This window comes from Cervus canadensis, chromosome 3, assembly GCF_019320065.1.
Source record: "Cervus canadensis isolate Bull #8, Minnesota chromosome 3, ASM1932006v1, whole genome shotgun sequence".
NCBI lineage: Eukaryota > Metazoa > Chordata > Mammalia > Artiodactyla > Cervidae > Cervus > Cervus canadensis.
Genome location: NC_057388.1, coordinates 53,373,347 through 53,392,029, shown reverse-complemented (window position 1 = coordinate 53,392,029; position 18,683 = coordinate 53,373,347). Strand labels below are relative to the sequence as shown.

The window sequence follows — 18,683 nt, the reverse complement described above, 5'->3', positions numbered from 1 at the left end:
TAAGTATAACAGTAGCAAATGAAGTGAGAATGTGAGGAACTGAATCTCTTAATTCCTGCTGTTGAATGTTCAAATTGGTTCAATCACTTTGGGATTATTTATTAAAGATGAAGATATCTATATATTGTGTGAGCCAGTAATTCTACTCCTAGGCATATATCTGAGGAGAAGTGGAGTAGAAGATCTGTATACATGTGTACTAGGAAACATGTACAAAATATTCATACTCATCTCCAAAATCTGTACATCCATCAAGAAAAGAATGCATAAACATATGGTAGTATACAATGGAATACAGCAATGAAAACAAGTCACATGTAATAACATGGACTAATATTGTAAATCATACTGACAGATGCAGTTACACTAGAATATATACAGAATTACATTATTGCACAGGTGTACCTCTTTTTATTGTACTTTGCTTTACTGCACTTCACAGATACTATGTTTTTCCTAAATTGACACCCTCCATCGAGTAAGTCTATTGGAATCATTTTTTTCAACAGCATTTGCTCACTGCATGTTCTGTATCACACTGGTAATTCTCACAATATTTTACGCTTTTTCATTACTACATTTGTCATGGTGAACTGTGATCAGTGGTCTTCGATGTTACTATTATAACTGATGTGGCATTTTTTAGGAATAAAGTATTTTCATATTCTTGAAGGTATATACATTGTTTTTTTAGACAATGTTATCACATACTTAATACACTATAGTATAATGTGAACATCACTTTTATATTCACTGGGACATCAACTAATCCGTGTGACTTGCTTTATTGTGGTAGTCTGAAACTGAACTTGCACCATCTCCAGGATATGCCTGTATAAAGTTTAAAACCACGTAAACTAAACTGACTTGTTTAAAGAGATATATATAGGTAATAAACAAAGCAAGAGAATGGGTACCATAAAAGTTATGATAAGGGAGGGAGTAGCAACTGAAAAATGAGGCACAAGAGGCCAGTAGGGTGCTATTGCCAGTATGCTGTTTCTTTACCTGAGTGGTGGTAAACAGGGTTTTATTTATTTATGACATTAAGCTTTTGTTTTGAGATCACAAGAGTTAACTCACAAAGAAGAAGTCTGAGAGTTCTGATGAACTGAAAGTTAAAAAGTCAGCAAAACCTCTTGGAACCAGAAAGCAGAACAGCGGTTGCCAGGTGCTGGGGGATGGGGGAAAAGGGAAATTGCTATTCAATGGATATTGCACAACAATGTGCATATAGTTAATACCATTGTATTATACATTTAAAAATGGTTATTATGGTGACTTGTATGTGATTTTGATCACAATTTTTAAAAAATTTATGCTTACCCTTTAAATGTTAGTAATATGAAGAAATTTTACAAGTAAGCAAAATAAAATATAGTAAATACAGACAAAAGACAAATAACAACCTAGGAAAATATTTCCAACATATATTTCAGATGAATTATCAATATATCTCAAATACTGATGAAAACTATACAAAGAATATAATCAGTGCATTCACCAAAACTGAGTTAATGAAAACATACCATGTTCATTAGCACTCAACAAATGCCAAAAAAAGCCAACCCTACTGTGACCATTTTTGGCCTAATATCTGGAAATTTTAAAATAATATACAGCACCCTGTGTTGAAGAGAATGCTGGGAAAATGGTTATTCCCAAGAACAGTTACCTCCTCCAGACAGGGCATAAATTAATACATGCCATTGCTGATCCATGAGTCAATATTACTGATTATATGTTGGTGAAATTATTCTAAGGAGATGGTCAAAGAAGTGCATAAAGAATAATGTGTAGAAATGTTTATCAATAAATTATTTTCCATTGGTCCCAGATTGTGATCTTTAATTACTATCCACCACTGAAAAGAATCAGGAGTCACAGGAGGCATGGTTGCTTTCAGGTCTGGGGCAAGATTGCACAAGTGAGTCTGGACTACCCAGAGAGCAAGGAAGGCTTCATTAAAGCAGCTGGCCTGCTGGCAATTCACTCTCCTTACTGGAGGGATGTCCTTGGGGAACAGGAAAGAAAGCAGGTGACTGAGGTCTTATCTTCTTGTCAATTAAAGCTACAATATAGATTAACTGCTAAGAGGAAGAGATGGTATCTATGGAATGCTCTTAGCAGGAAGTCCCCAGCTACAAGATTGCTTACAGTAAATAAACCCAGAGTCCCTCAGGCATGCTTCACTAGGGAATGTTCCAGAGAAGTCTGACAACTCTCTGGAGTATAAATTGGAATGATTCACAATTTAAATTTTATGATTCAAATGTGCCCTCTGTACGAGGAACTCTGTGAACTTCCCTTAGAGACTCTGCCTCCAGATCTGAATTATTAGTGATACGGGAAAGAAGGATGTGGAGGACAAAACTTGAGGTCTCAGATATCTCTCTGCTTCATCCCAGCCTCTTGACTGCCTAAAAGTTGTTGGTAAAGTTTGATGCTGATTCCTGTGCTTGATTTGACAACTGGCCTGTGTATTAGCTCAGTGACAAAGACAACTTGGATACTGTCAAAAGGACTGAGGAGCCAACCTGAAAATGCTTTCAATGGGCAAAATGGAACAATGTGAAAAGTAATGAGTAATAATGTGAAAAGTAATGAGTAATAATTGCAATTGTAATAATTGCAATTGAAACAAAACAAATATGTTTAAATCCATGATGCTAAACAAAACTAACAAAATAAAACCCTCTCTGGTCACATTTATAGGGTGTTGTGGGTGCTAAGTCACTTCAGTCATGTCCGACTCTCTATGACCCTATGGACTGTAGCCCACCAGGCTCTTCCGTCCACGGGATTCTCCAGGCAAGAATACTGGAGCGCGTTGCCATGCCCTCCTCCAGGGGATCTTCCTGATCCAGGGATTGAATCCACATTTCTTATGCCCTCTGAACTGACAGGCAGGTTCTTAACCACTGGTGCCACCTGGGAAGCCCTTATAGGGTGTTAGGAAACCAAATTATTATTTTTAAAATTGGTAACTCAAAGGAAAGAAAAAAGTATTAGACTTCCTTTCCTATACCTTAGGGTAATCAGATTGTCGATGAAGGGATGTTTCTCTATAGAAGTATTCTAATCAATAAATGAAGAAAGAACGATGAAATATCACCCTTTTGTAACCTCTAATAGATTCCTGGACAGGGGCAATGATCAGCGCTACTTGCCAACCACAGCATATAACACCACCTGAGAAGTAGTCTTGCAAAAAATAAAAGACAAAAAAACATTTTATCAAGCTTTTAGATATAGCTATCAATTTACCAAAAAATATAGGAGCAAAGAAACACACTAAATGACCTCACTGATTCATAGCCTGCAAAATCCAGACTCAAGGAAACACTTCAGTATAAACAACCTGATTTCTTCAACAAAAAAGCTGCAAGGAAAAAATAATTTGGGGGAACCTAAAGATCAAATGAGATCTAGGAGGTATTTCTACCAATGTGAATGTGTGGCCCTTATCTGGGTCCAGGTTCAAACAATAGATGACAAAAGCAAACAAAAACCTATAAAATGAAGAATTAGATAATTGTGAATAAACTGGATATTTTGTGATCAAGGAATTACTGTTAAAATTTTTAGATGGAAAACGTAAACACAATAATGGTATTGTGTGTACGCTTCTGATAAATATACAGACTGAAATATTCTTGCATAGTGTCTAGGACTGACTTCCAAATAATCCAGTGTAGAAGGGAATGGAGGGAGGTGTAGATGACACAAAGTCGGCCTTTTTGATAACTGAAGTAAAATAATGGGTAACTAAGTTTATTACATCTTTTCTCTATTTTTATATGACATAACTTTAGTTTTAAAAAGGAGACTGGCTACTGTGTACAGAGGTGTCTGCAGCAGGGGGAGGGAAGAAAGGCAGAAGCAGGTGACCTCTTAGGAGACTGCTTCAAAATCAGGCACTAGATGTATGGCAAAAACCACCACAATACCCTAAAGTAATTAGCCTCCAATTAAAATAAATTAAATGTTAAAAAGAAATCAGGCACTAGATGGCGCCATCAGAAGGGAGATGAGCAGGGCTCAGGTGCTGGGTAATTTTGAAAGTACCTGGAGCCACACAACTTTCTGATGGATCTGATGCGAAGTGTGATAATATTCTCAGGGGGTAAAGACTCCATCTGCAGTGAAGGAGACACAGGAGGTGTGTTTAATCCCCAGTGGGGAAGATCCCTTGGTGGAGGAAAATGACAACCCATTCCCGTATTCTTGAAAAATCCCAAGGACAGAGGAGCCTGGAGGGCCACAGTCCGTGAGGTCACAGTCAGATACAACTGAGCGACGAAGCACACACGTGATAATATTGGGGCTTCCCAGGTGGCACCGGTGGTAAAGAACCCTCCTGTCAGTGCCGGAGTCACAGGAGATGCAAGTTCGATCCCTGGGTCGGGAAGATCCCCTGGAGGAGAGTGTGGCACCCTATTCCAGTATTCTTGCCTGGAGAATCCCATGGACAGGAGAGCCTGCAGGCTATAGCATACAGGATCACAAAGAGTCAGATACGACTGAAGTGGCTTAGCATAGCACACGGCACATGAGAATACTGTCACTATCTGTAAGGCTTAAAAATATCATTATCTGTACATTCTATTTTATAGCTTTTTCACGATGTTTAAGATGTTTTAAATAAGCTTATTTTTAATCAAAAATATTTTGTTTTAAAAACAATTACTGAGGAAACAGTAGTTCAAAGAGGCTTATCATCTTTGAAACAATGGGATAATATGTTCAATAATGTTCTGGGGTTATGATTTAGAGAATAAAGGCCCATTATCTCATCTGAAATCTTTGCTGCCAGATGTATCAGAACTCAGAATTTTTCTGAGTTCTTCAGAAAGGTAACATAGGGCACCTATAGTATATTACACCATCCTCAGGCAGGGTCTGAAGAAGTTTCCTTTAATCAAATGTGTTAATATTTTCTGTAGTAAAGTATATGAGTAGTCCTACTAAGTGAGATAAAGATCATAAATGGTCTTAGATTGGGTTAGGTATATTCACAACTGAATTTTGGAGCCAAACTTATGAAAACATCTTTTGGTACTCAGAATCTTTTAGAGATTGGTAAGGTCCAAAAGGAATTTCAATTCAGTGCGGCACATATGTCTTGAGTGCCCCAATCATGAGGACCTTCTACACTGGCAATTGAAGCAGGAAACCAACAACACTAACAGAAGATGGGGATATGCCAGGCAGCGGGGATAAGAGAAGGACACGAGGTTGTCACAAGTGGGCTGTGTTCAGGGAACAAAACAGCCCAGTTGGATTTGTTCTGCTTGACAGTGTAAGATTGCATATTCTAATAAAGTAGGCCGCTGCTATTTGAAAGGCTGTGTTTAGTAACTCTCCCTTAATCACCATCAGCATGCTGCTTTTTATTAGCAGGCTGTGTGTGTGTGTATAATATTTCTAAGGTTAGGCACACTGGTGAGACTTCACAGAATTTACTGCTCTGGGTAGTAAGTAGCTGACAAGGCTCTCGGAATCATTAATGCAGCAAGGATGACTAAGAACATTCCTGTGGTTTGGGCCCATGCCATTCAGCAGGAAGCAAAACATTAAAGACTTTCTGAGCACTGAACTCAGCAGCCTCTTCCACAGGAGGCCACGGGGTCCACCATGGAAGCAGCCAACTCTGTGGACCCTTGAATCAGACTTGACAAGAACACACCCACACTGGTGTAATCTGCTGGCTGGAGTGCAGTTTGTGAAGAGAGCTGTATGAATTTTTTAGCCTTGCAAAATGAAAATGCCATTAAATCCCTAGCGTGATTGAACAGAATAAGCTGAGGGTGGTTTTGATGCTTAGAGAGACTGCAGGTAGGACAAGCCATTCTTGGAAGACAATTTGGGTGGGATCTGCTCTTACGGATTCATTGACAGAGAAGCTTGTTACCTAAGAAAGGAAGGGGCTACATTACATTTTCACGACTGGCACATTTTTCTATCAGGACTGTGGCAAAGGGCTGGCCCCTGACATAATGGATATGCCAAGGGTGGGAGGGGGGCTTCTTGGGGGCATAGGTCTGTGACTGACAGCAAGGGGCTGGGGCCTTGATAACTGCTCGGGAGGGGTTCTCACTCCATGGCTGCCTTCCACAAACGCTCTCTCCCTTCCCACAGCAGGGGGCATGTTTTACAACCGAAGGTTCTTCAGTTCTGCAAGGAGATCCAACCAGTCCCTCCTAAAGGAAATCAGTCCTGAATATTCATTGGAAGGACTGATGTTGAAGCTGAAACTCCAATAGTTTGGCCATCTGATGTGAAGAACTGACTCGTTAGAAAAGACCCTGATGCTGGGAAAGATTGAAAGCAGGAGGAGAAGGGGAAGACAGGATGAGATGGTTGGATGGCATCACCGACTCAATGGACATGAGTCTGAGTAAACTCTGGGAGTTGGTGATGGACAGGGAGGCCTGGCGTGCTGTAGTCCATGGGGTTGCAAAGTGTCAGACACGACTGAGTGACTGAATGAACTGGACTGCTCTTTGGTTGCTGTGATTCCCACATTCTCAGTGACACCCGCTGATTGCTCCACCGGAGCTCAGCGACAACAGCGCAGCGGCATCCTTCTCCTGTGAACTGTCACCGCACGGACCTACTGTGTGTCAGATACTGTGCTGGGCTTGACACTGGCCTCACACTGCTTATACGGCTAGAAGAAATAAACATACCTGGCTTTGGAGTCAGAAAAATCTGGGTTTGAGTTTATCCCCTTTCAGTATCTTGCTACGGGATCTGTGGCAAAGGTTTTAACCTCTTGTCAAAACTTATGAAAAGAGGGGTAAGAATATGTACCTTGGACATGGAGAAATGAGAACCACAGCACACTGTTGGTGGGAATGTAAATTGGTTCACCTTAGAAAATATGATGGAAGTTCCTCAAAAACTAAAAACAGAATTACCATATAATCCAGCAATCCTATTCCTGGCTATACAGCAAAAAAAAAAAAAAAAAAGAAAGAAAATACTAATTCAAAAAGATACACGCACCTCAGTGTTCATAGCAGCATTGTGTACAACAGCCAAGATATGCAAACAACCCAAGTGTCCATCCACAGATGAATGGATAGAGAAGATAGAGGTGATGTATATAATTGCATATATATACATACACATACACACAATGGTATATTACTCAGCCATAGAAAAGAATTAAATTTGTAACAATGTAGATGAACCTAGAGGGTATTATACTTAGTGAAATAAGTCAAAGAAAGATAAACACTTTTATCACTTACATGTGAAATCTAAAAATAAAGAAATGCAAATAACAAAACAAAAATGCATACATACCTTGTAGCTTTGACATGGTGATTAAATAAGATAATGTAGATAACTTTCTTCCACTGAAGATAAACAGTGAAGGTCTCATAGCTAGAGTGGTTAGGGGAGCTGGAATTCCAGTTTCTCTAACTCAAGGGCCTGAGGTGTTGACATACTGCAGTCAGAGCTATTTTGGAGGGATCACTCAGACTGGCTGGGCTAGGCCAATGGGTCCCCTTCCAGCTTTCATCATAGCAGTCAACATCACAAACATTCACTAGCTTACTATGAGTGTTTCCAGGGACTTGGAGTCCAAAGCAGAAGCAGTGAATACATGGCCTGACTCCAGGTGAACAACTGTGCTGAGCAAGTATTCAATACTTGAGAATAAGCTCTGATCCTTACCACTTCACGCTTCTCCACTTCAAACCAGCGGGAAATTCCAGGTAAACTCTGCACCAAGTATAGTGATGTTCTTTCCACCCAGAGACTCTATGAAATACAAAACAAATTAAGTCCCCAAGTTACCTTCTTTCCAGTTACTGAGCAATGACTAATGTTTGCCATTCAATTTTACCAAGTTCTCAGTCTTTGTCAGCTTTTCTTTAGTATTCATTCCAGTGCTTCAGCAATCTCTTTGCACTCAGGAAGCTATCTCAGTAAGACATGCTGAAGCTTACGTTAATTTCATTGTATATAATCTGAAACTTTTTTTTTTGTGCAGAATACATGATCTGCTTCACACAGTAACCTTAAAAATGTAAAAACAGGTCATCACATTCTTTCCTTTTTCTCTAAACTTCTAATTTAAAGTTTCTCAACTCCTCAAGGGGGTCTAGCCATTTTTACTTGGAATGGGATATAGTATGAGCTAATCGTCATGAGATTAGAATAACAGAATCCTCAAGAAGGAATGGGCTTTAGGAATCTCATAGCCTAATCTTTCTGTATTAAAGATGAAAGACACTGGCCCCCCAAAAGCCATGTGTGCTGTGCTGTGCTTAGTCGTGTCTGACTCTTTGTGACCCCATGGGCTGTAGCCCACCAGGCACCTCTGTCCACGGGGATTCTCCAGGCAAGAATACTGGAGTGGGTAGCCTATTCCTTCTCCAGGGGATCTTCCCGACCCAGGAATTGAACCAGGGTCTCCTGCATTACAGGCAGATTCTTAACCAGCTGAGCTGCCAGGGAAGCCCGAGAGGCATGTGACCTGCTCAAAGCAACATCCTCATCACCTGGACTGCAGCCCCAGGACCCCCGCACGAGAACGCCTGACTGCCCCACGGCTCCAGCTACTGGGCCATCTGCGCTGCCATGATCCAGGAAGATCCGTACTTAGAGCGGGGCCTCCCTCTGGCCAGGATGAGCACCCCCATGACACATGCAATCACAGGTGCCTTTGGTAAGAGCTGCTGTTGACAACGGGTCTCTCTCTTGTCCACAGGCTTCTGCATTTCCGCCTCATGTTTCCTGGTTAAACAAAGTGTATTCTCACATGTAGTAAACCTGACAGGGTTTCTGAAACACTGCCATTTATTCAACAACAACAACAAATGGAAGGATTTCTTTGTGCCAGCCAAGATCTAGTGAGATGAATATGGCAGCAGCCCTGTGACAGGAGGCCAGAGCACTCTGCTGCTGATGAGGGGCAAAGCAGATCAAGAAGGGCTCAGGGGGCTTCCCTGGCATCTCAGGGGAAAAGAATCCGCCTGCCAATGCAGGAGACACAGGTTTGATCTCTGATCTGGGAAGATGCCACATGATGAGGAGCAACTAATCACATGTGCAACAACTACTGAGCCTGTGTTCTAGAGCTGGGGAACCGCATCTACTGAGCCCACATGCCCTAGAGTGTGCTCTGCAACAAGAGAAGCCACCACAATGAGAAGCCCGAGCCCCCGTTTGCTGCAATTAGAGAAAAGCCTGAGTGGGAAGGAAGACCCAGCACAGATTTAAAAAAACAGAAGGGCTCAGGGAGAAGAGAGAGGAAGAGCCCAGGTGCTGGGAAGCCAGGAGGGGGCAGCGCACCAGGCGTCCTGTGGGAGGAGGGCCGCCTCACTGAGGAGTGACACGTGAGCGGAATTTTGAAGAGTGAGTAGGAGTTTGCCAGGCGGGGAGCGGGGGAAGCGGTGCAGGCAGCAGGAAGCAGAGACGCACGCGGCTTGTGAAAGGGCACGGCAGGCAGGAGATGGAGGGAGAGCTCCGCGCTGCCAGAGCTGAGAGTGGGTGAGTGGGCTGCGGCAGAGACGAGGCTTCCGGAAGGGCAGCTTGGAGCCAGATGCTGAGGGCTGTGAGCACAAGAAAAAGCAGCCAGATTTATTATTTTTTTTAAGGAGGGCTGCTACACCATTGATAAATATTTAAAGTGATGGCCAAAAGGAAATGTGGTGCAGCAGAAAAAGCAATGGAGAGGCATCAGAAGATGGACATTCCAGTGCAGGGTCTGGGGTAGTGAGAATGCCATTCTGAGCAAGTCACCTGCCTGATTCTGGGGGACCTTGGCCTTTTTACCTACTGGAAACTTGCAGTGAAAACTATATTATACACTAATGATCTTTAATCAGTTTTGGAAGGCAGAAAGAAAAATTATCCAGAGGGATTAGAACATGGTCATGGATCTTTTCAGTAACATCGTAGCGTTATTTTTCCAGTGGTTTCCTGGCCTTGATGTTTAACCCATCAACGTCCTTGCCCAAAGGACTGTGCTTTGCTCGGTCTCATCATAACACTGCAAAACTATCCAGCTTTCCCTCTGATCACTTGCTTGTGAGCAATTCTGGAGTTACTGTGAGGAGTACCAGGGACCGAAACTTGGGCAGGAGTGACAGGCGAGTTCACATCAGACAATCACAGCTGATAGTGTTAGAAGAACATTTTCTAGCTTCCCTGATAGCTCACTTGGTAAAGAATCCACCTGCAATGCAGGAGACCCTGGTTTGATTTCGTAGTCGGGAAGATCCTCTGGAGAAGGGATAGGCTACCCACTCCAGTATTATTGGGTTTTCCTGGTGGCTCAGCTGGTAAAGAATCTGCCCGCAATGCTGGAGACCTGGGTTCAATCCCTGGGTTGGGAAGATCCCCTGGAAAAGGGAAAGACTACCCACTCTAGTATTCTGGCCTGGAGAATTCCATGGACTGTATAGTCCATGGGGTAGCAAAGAGTCAGACATGCTGAGCGACTTTCACTTCACTGTGATGAAAGAAGCTAAGCCAAGTCACCCAGGATCCTAGGTTCATTTTACATTTTTTTGCTTGGGGGGAGATACTGGGGATCTGTATGATCTCACTTTGTCACTGTTATCAAGGAAAGGGCAGATTATAATTTATATGTGGAACAATTTCATCCCTTTCCCCCAGTAGGGCTGTGAGAAACCTTGCCCTTTCTGGCTGAGAGAGAACTAGCAAGGCTTATCAGAACTGAGGATGGAAAACTCAACCTATGCAAGAATCTATGGTTGGTCCTCTCGGAAGTCTGAGTTACACATCATTCTATTAAGAAAAAGCAGCAAAAGACAGCACAGTCCCTCTCACTGGGCCAGGAGCCTCCCCAGTGGTTCTATCTCAGAATCACCTGTTCCTTCAGTATCCTTTACTCGTGGCAGTCTCCTATATCTGAGATTAAATACCCGAGGTTCCCACAGTTACTTCAACATGAACGAATGGAGGACTGAGCTGAACCCTGAGATCTCAAAAACTGGACAGAGGACCACTGCCATTAGAATCATCATAAACTTCGGGGCCTCCTCTGTGACCCAACGAGTCAGAATTTTCAGGCCAAGAAATCTGCTTGGTTAGAAAACACCCCCTGTCACCCTGATACACGGTAAAGTTTAAGAATAATTAGACCACCTTCTGGTTTTATCACCTGACTGTATCTTGAGTAAATATTTAACAAGCATCTTGATAAAAAAAGCTCTCAGTCTATTTGAGGAAACCATGTGTCACAAGAATTGCTCAGTACCTTGAATTCATTCTCTTTATCTTTCGTGCCTTTGTGAAACGGTCTGTCGTAGCGGAATTTCCAGATGTGATTCACTTTATAGAAACTTTTGATGTTGTCTGGGACACCTTCTCTCTGAAGGACCTCCTGGCTTTCTGGGATGGGAGTCACGGCATATATCTGCAAATCTAGGATTCAAGAGTCAAGGAGGGAACCTGATTTGGCAGACTCTCTGGGGCGTCTGGCTCGACCTGAGCTATGGCAGAAAGAAAAGGATGGCGAACAATTGAGTGTTTCTATTGGGGTAAAGTCAAAACTGCCAAGAAGGTACCAAGAACTCAGTTTATAGCAAATCACTTCTCAAACTATAAGCCTTAAAATAGCTTCACATTGGTCATTCTGACAAAGTATCAGTTTGAAATTTCTATGTCCTGTAAATTCATTTATCATAGATTTTTTTGGGGGTGGGGGTGGGTTTGAATGGCTTGGATCCTAGGTACTAAGGATTGTATTCATTTTAACCCTTGTTTATGAGGCTCTGATCTTTAGTGCATGTATGGTTCTTTTAAAATGTGTTTGTTTGAAAAATAATGTATAAATACCTATGCAACCAAAGACAGCAAACAGTACTGAGAGTAACTCATATGTTCCCTGTCTCTAGCCTTTGCACATTTGAGGTATCCACTCTCCCAAACCTTGTATTGATAAGCAGAGTGTTTAGTTATAGTTGGTATTTTTGAAAACTATATTAAAGGGGTATTATATTTACTTATACATTTACCATCTTTTCTTCTCATTCAAAGAAAGATAGCAAAATCTTTTCCCTTAAGTAATTGATTGCTTCTGGTACATTTAAGTTTCTACTTTGGAATGGTATCCATAATTTTCAGGGGGGAATTTCTGATCTTCTTTAAGATTGTCAATTTCAGGAAGAGAGAACAATTCATAAAGGAGTGCTGGGGCGAATTCCCTTTGTCTCTAATGCCTGTGTAATTTCAGTTGAGTTGTTTATGTTTGCACAAATGGGAGTATCAACTACACGACAATTGTTAAATGCTGTCTGGAATGCCATGGCTAAGAGTCCCTGAAAGATATGGGGCTACCTCCTCCTCTTCCCTTTCATTCAGAATAAAAATATTAAGGGAAAAGTGGGTAAGTGATATATGCCAGTAAACATAATGCTATCATTTCCTTGAACTGAAGTAGTTTCTACAGGGTGTGTGTGAGTGTGTATGTGAGTGTGTGTGTGTGTGTGCACACACACACGCATGCATGCATGCACACTCAGTTGCGTCTGGCTCTTTGAGACCCCATGGACTGTAACCCAACAGGCTCCTCTGTCCATGGAATTCCTTGGGCAAGAATACTTGAGTGGGTTGCCATTTCCTTCTCCAGGGGATCTTCCCAATTCAGGGATCAAACCAAGCCTCATGCAGTGGCAGGTGGATTCTTTACCAATGAGCCACCTGGGAAGCCCATTTCTACAGGGGATGCCAGAGCAAAATTATTCTAGGGGAAATCCCTAAAAAGGAGCTTTAAAAGCAGGGTTGAGATATAGAAAAGCTGCAACTAAAAGGAAAAAAGAATATTCTTAACAGAATCCTTCAGGGATTTCTTTTCAACTGACATTATGAGAATACCTAGCATAATTCTGTTTGGAAGGAGCTAAGCTAAAATTAAGATGATGAGAAAGAAGGAGAGTGAAACAGGGCTATTGACAAGGGGCCAGTGCCTGAAGCACCTGCACAGAAACACTCTGCAGCCCAAGGCCAGTGGGACCTAGTCAGAATCCGGCCTTTCTAGGCGTGGATACACTGAGCTTCTGCCTGGAAGATGGTCTCGTCGGGTTGGTTGGCATGCTGCATGGCGATGGCGTGGGGGAACTCGTTCAGCATTCTCTGCTGGAAGGCCTCCAGTCTTTCGTAGTCATGCCCTCGACACACAAACTCTTTATTCTGGAGATAAAATCAGAAAAAGAAACATTAGGACTATGTAATTGAGTGCAATCACTACAGAGAGAAGCCAAAATATGCAACACTGGCAGTAACTAAGCATAGGCCCAACATCAATAGAATAGAACCAAAAAAGCCACACCGGAACAGTCTAGAGAATTTGTCCGAATATTAAAAATACAGGGCAAAGGTCATAAGCATCACTCTCTATTGCTTCTAGTAAGTTCCACAGCATGCCTCACTTTTCCAGGTTCACCTGCTTGAGGTGAAAAGGGGTGTCTGGTTCTCAGAGCACCAAATTACAAAACAAAGCAATGGTGTTCCCTCCAAATGTTAGTGAACACATGTTACAGACTATTTTAAAAACTGTATAACAAAGTTAAGTGGGCAAATTCTCAATTTGGAAGAAAGCAAAGTAAGCGCAATCCCTAAAAATACATTTTATGCATCCTTTCTATAAAGGTCACAGAGATTGGCCTTAACCCTTTCACTGCGAGATCCTTCCATGGAGAGGAAGGCCAAGCCGCCTGCATGCCAGCTCTCCGCAGGGCTGCTGCTGCAAGCATCCTGGCCATCCCTGACTCCGCTCAGCGTCCTGTAGTCAGGACCTCTGTTAACTGACTGAAGCCAAGATTGGGGACGTTTAAGGTCTTGTTAAATGTTGAACAAATCTTTGTCTGTTTCCGTTTTGTTTTTACAATACATATAAATATTCTGTTAGGACTCTCTCATTCAGATAAGAAAGGTGAAGGTTATCCTTGATGGAAGCCACAGAGCTGGCAGGATGGGGACCTTCTCAACAAGTACCTTCATGATCTGGTTATCGATATGGAACAACACTTCCTGACAGTTTCAAGTGAAAGTATTAGTCGCTCAGTCATGTCCTACTCTTTGCGACCCCATGGACCAGAGCCTGCCAGCCTCCTGTATCCATGGAATTCTTCAGGTGAGACTACAGAAATGGGTAGCCATTCCCTTACCAGGGGGTATTCCCGGCCCAGGGATCAAACCCAAATCCAGTGCAGGCGGATTCTTAATGGTCATGAGCCACCAGGGAAGTTTAATGACAGTCTAATGATAATGAATTTATAATTGTTAAGCACAGCCAGCACATACCTTATTTAACCCAAAGAAACTTGAGAGGGTGTCCCCACCCCCATTCTGTAGCTGGGAACTGAGGATCAAGATCATTACATACTTTGTCCACATGTATGAGATTTAAGCTCAGGTCTGAGTCCAAGGCCTTAGCTCCCTCTGTTCTGAACATGGCCTGGTACATGGAAAAACTCCTAAGAGCTACGGAGACCAAGAAAGACTGTGGGATAAGATGCCCTGAAGATCTTTAAGGAGTAAAGTGCTTCATGGTCTGGGGAGTTAAGGCCCAAAGATCTCAGCAGTTCTCAGCTCTGGGAGGTTTCTGTGATTGCACCAAATGCACAGAGGAAGTACTCTGGGTGAGTACTCTCTCTGAGTGAGAGTACTTCGAGCCTCACTCTGAGTGAGGAAGTCAGAAAGGGGCTCAGGGTTGCAGCTGAGAAAAAGCAGCTGCAGGCAGAGGAGCCAACAGAAGTGAGCTCTGAGAACCTGCTACAATGCCCCAAGCCACTCAATAAACCAATAAACCCTTGAGAAACACAAGCTAAGACAGACTCCTTAGGAATCAGGATTGCCCTCCCCACAAATAATCCTATATTTAAAATTTCTTGATTGAAGTCATACCTTCTGATGATGTGTTATTTTATTTTGCTCAAAAGATATTCGACAAGGACCTACTGTATAGCAAAGGGAACTCTACTCACTACTCTGTAATAACCTATATGGGAAGAAAATCTAAAAAAGAATAGATACATGTATCAGTTCAGTTCAGTTCAGTTGCTCAGTCGTGTCTGACTCTTTGCGACCCCATGGACTGCAGCACGCCAGGCCTCCCGGTCCATCATCAACTCCCAGAGTTTACTCAAACTCATGTCCATTGAGTCAGTGATGCCATCCAACCATCTCATCCTCTGTTGTCCCCTTCTCCTCCCGCCTTCAGTCTTACCCATATCAGGGTCTTTTCAAAAGAGTCAGCTCTTTACATAAGGTGGCCAAAGTACTGGAGTTTCAGCTTCAACATCAGTCCTTACAATGAACCCCCAGGACTGATCTTCAGGATTGACTGGTTTGATCTCCTTGCAGTCCAAGGGACTCTCAAGAGTCTTCTCCAACACCACAGTTCAAAAGCATCAATTCTTCAGTGCTCAGCTTTCTTTATAGTCCAACTCAGAGAAAGATTGGCCAAAGAGGCCTTCTGATTGCCAGCTACATCCATACATGACTACTGGAAAAACCATAGCTTTGACTAGACAGGCCTTTGTGGGCAAAGTAACATCTCTGCTTTTTAATATGCTGTCTAGGTTAGCCATAGCTTTTCTTCCAAGGAGCAAGCATCTTTTAATTTCATGGCTGCACTCACCGTCTGCAGTGATTTTGGAGCCCCCCAAAATAAAGTCTGTCACTGTTTCTATTCTTTCCCCAACTATTTTCCATGAAGTGATGGGACCAGATGCCATGATCTTCGTTTTCTGAATGGTGAGTATTAAGTCAACTTTTTGACTCCCCTCTTTCACTTTCATCAAGAGGTTCTTTAGTTCTTTGCTTTTTGCCATAAGGGTGGTGTCAGCTGCATATCTGAGGTTATTGATATTTCTCCCAGCAATCTTGATTCTAGCTTGTCCTTCATCCAGTCCAGCATTTCTCATGATGTACTCTGTATATAAATTAAAAAAACAGGGTGACAATATACAGCTTTGACATACTCCTTTTCCTATTTGGAACCAGTCTGTTGTTCCATGTCCACTTCTAACTGTTGCTTCCTGACCTGCATACAGGTTTCTCAAGAGGCAGGTCAGGTGGTCTGGTATTCCCATCTCTTTCATAATTTTTCACAGTTTATTGTGATCCACACAGTCAAAGGCTTTGGCATAGTCAATAAAGCAGAAGTAGATGTTTTTCTGGAACTCTCGTACTTTTTTTTGATGATCCAGCAGATGTTGGCAATTTGATCTCTGGTTCCTCTGCCTTTTCTAAAACCAACTTGAACATCTGGAAGTTCTCAGTTCATGTATTGCTGAAGCCTGGCTTGAAGAATTTTGAGCATTACTTTACTAGCGTGTGAGATGAGTGCAACTGTGCAGTAGTTTGAGCATTCTTTGGCATTGCCTTTCTTAGGGACTGGAATGAAAACTGACCTTTTCCAGTCCTGTGGCCACTGCTGAGTTTTCCAAATTTGCTGGCATATTGAGTGCAGCACTTTCACAGCATCATCTTTTATTTTATTTATTTATTTTATTGTGGTGGTTTTTGCCATACATTCACATGAACCAGCCATGGGTACACATGTGTTCCCCACTCCGAACCTCCCTCCCACCTCCCTTTTGAAATAGCTCAGCTGGAATTCTGTGACCTCCACTAGTTTTGTTCATAGTGATGCTTCTTAAGGCCCACTTGACTTTGCATTCCAGAATGTCTGGCTATAGGTGAGTGATCACACCATTGTGATTTTCTGGGTTGTGTAGATCTTTTTTGCATAGTTCTTCTGTGTATTCTAGCCACCTCTTCTTAATATCTTCTGTTTCTGTCAGGCCCATACCATTTCTTTCCTTTATTGTGCCCATCTTTGCATGAAATGTTCCCTTGGTATCTCTAATTTTCTTGAAAAGATCTCTAGTCTTTCCCATTCCATTGTTTTCCTCTATTTCTTTGCGTTGATCACTGAGGAAGGCTTTCTTATCTCTCCTTGCTATTCTTTGGAACTCTGCATTCAAATGGGTTTATCTTTCCTTTTCTCCTTTGCCTTTCACTTGCTTCTTTTCTCAGCTATTTGTAAGGCCTCCTTAGAGGCCTTTTTGCATTTCTTTTCTTGGGGATGGTCTTGATCACTGCCTCCTGTACAATGTCACGAACCTCCGTCCATAGTTCTTCAGGCACTCTGTCTATCAGATCTAATCCCTTGAATCTATTTCTCACTTCCATTGTATAACCATAAGGGATTCGATTTAGGTCATACCTGAATGGTCTAGTGGTTTTCCCTACTTTCTTCAATATAAGTCTGAATTTGGCAATAAGGAGTCATGATCTGAGCCACAGATACATGTGTACATGTGACTGCATTGCTTTGCTGTATGCCTGAAACTAACACAACATTGCAAATCAACTATGCTCAGTATAAAATTAAAAAATTTAAATATAATAAATTTGCTTGATAAAATAAGACAATACATATCTTCTTGCATATTACTGAAGTCCCCAAATAAGTACCTGAAAACTGAAACACTTCTAAAGCAATGCTCCTCCATCACAACAGTTTGTAAAATCAGGGGAATGCCTCTAAGTGTAAGGTCATTCAAAGGTAGTAAGAAATCATTTTGGAATAAACATAAATTTGGGGCCTGATATTTGAGTTATGGAGAAATAAAAAGGAGTTAAGCCTTCTTTCCATCAATTATTTTTTAAAACCACAGTTTTGAGATATAGTTCACAAGCCATAAAATTTACCCTTTTCTAGTATGCAATTCGGTTGTTTTTGGTATATTCACGGAGTTGTGCAACTATCAGCATTACGTAATTTCAGATTATTTTCATTACTGCAAAAATAAATTTGTACCTATTAACAGTCACTCCCCAACTCCCCCTCCCCTTGGCACCTGGCAGCCACTAATCTCCTTTCGGTTTCCATGGATTTACCTATTCTGTACATTTCATATACATGGAATTACATAACATGTGACCTTTTGTAACTGGCTTCTTTCACTTAACATAATATTATCAAGGTTCACCCATTCTGTAGCATTATCAGTACTTCATTCCTTTCTTATTGCTGAATATCCCGTTGTATAGCTATACCATATTTTGTGTATCCATTCATCAGTGGATGGACATTTGGACTGTTTCTACTTTTAGGCAGTTGTGAATAATGCTGCTGTGAATACTCATGTACATGTCTTTGTGTGGCTCTGGATGCTGGGAAAGATTGAGGGCAAGAGGAGAAGGGGGCAACAGACAGCGAGATGGTTGTATGACATCACTGACTCAACAGACATGAGTTTGAACAAACTTCAGGAGTCGGTGAAGGACAGGGAAGCATAGCATGCTGCAGTCCATGGGGTCACAGACAGTTGGACAGGACTTAGTGACTGAACAACAACAATTTGTTAATAATTACTTTTTAAAATTGTCTTTCTTTAAAAAGGAAATATATACCTATGGGATAAAAAATTCCCAAATAGTATAAGCATACAATAAAAAGTAAGTATCTCTCCCATCCTTGACCTCAGTCATCCTCCTCAGACAAATCACTATTCAAAGATATTTTATGCATTTAAACACTGTCAATAAAGAACTCATTTTCCACGAGGGTAAAAAAAAAAAGTTACCTCAATCACACAAACATATTAACTTATTTTAGCTTTAAAAATTATCAGGAAATTGATCACACAATGAAAGGAAATTTTTAAAGTTGATATTTG

At 41.7% G+C, this 18,683-nt stretch overlaps 1 protein-coding gene across 3 annotated transcripts in view; it reads right to left on the bottom strand.

The window, feature by feature from the left end:
- Nucleotides 1-18,683, bottom strand: part of DOCK4 (dedicator of cytokinesis 4) — a 471,517-nt gene that overhangs the window by 21,572 nt on the left and 431,262 nt on the right. For all 3 annotated transcript variants that reach the window (XM_043463173.1, XM_043463171.1, XM_043463172.1), the window contains 3 exons: nucleotides 13,038-13,179; nucleotides 11,246-11,412; nucleotides 7,690-7,776 (listed from right to left, as the gene is read on the bottom strand). In XM_043463173.1, the coding sequence (XP_043319108.1) occupies nucleotides 7,690-7,776; nucleotides 11,246-11,412; nucleotides 13,038-13,179 (396 nt within the window). The remainder of the gene's footprint in view (nucleotides 1-7,689; nucleotides 7,777-11,245; nucleotides 11,413-13,037; nucleotides 13,180-18,683) is intronic.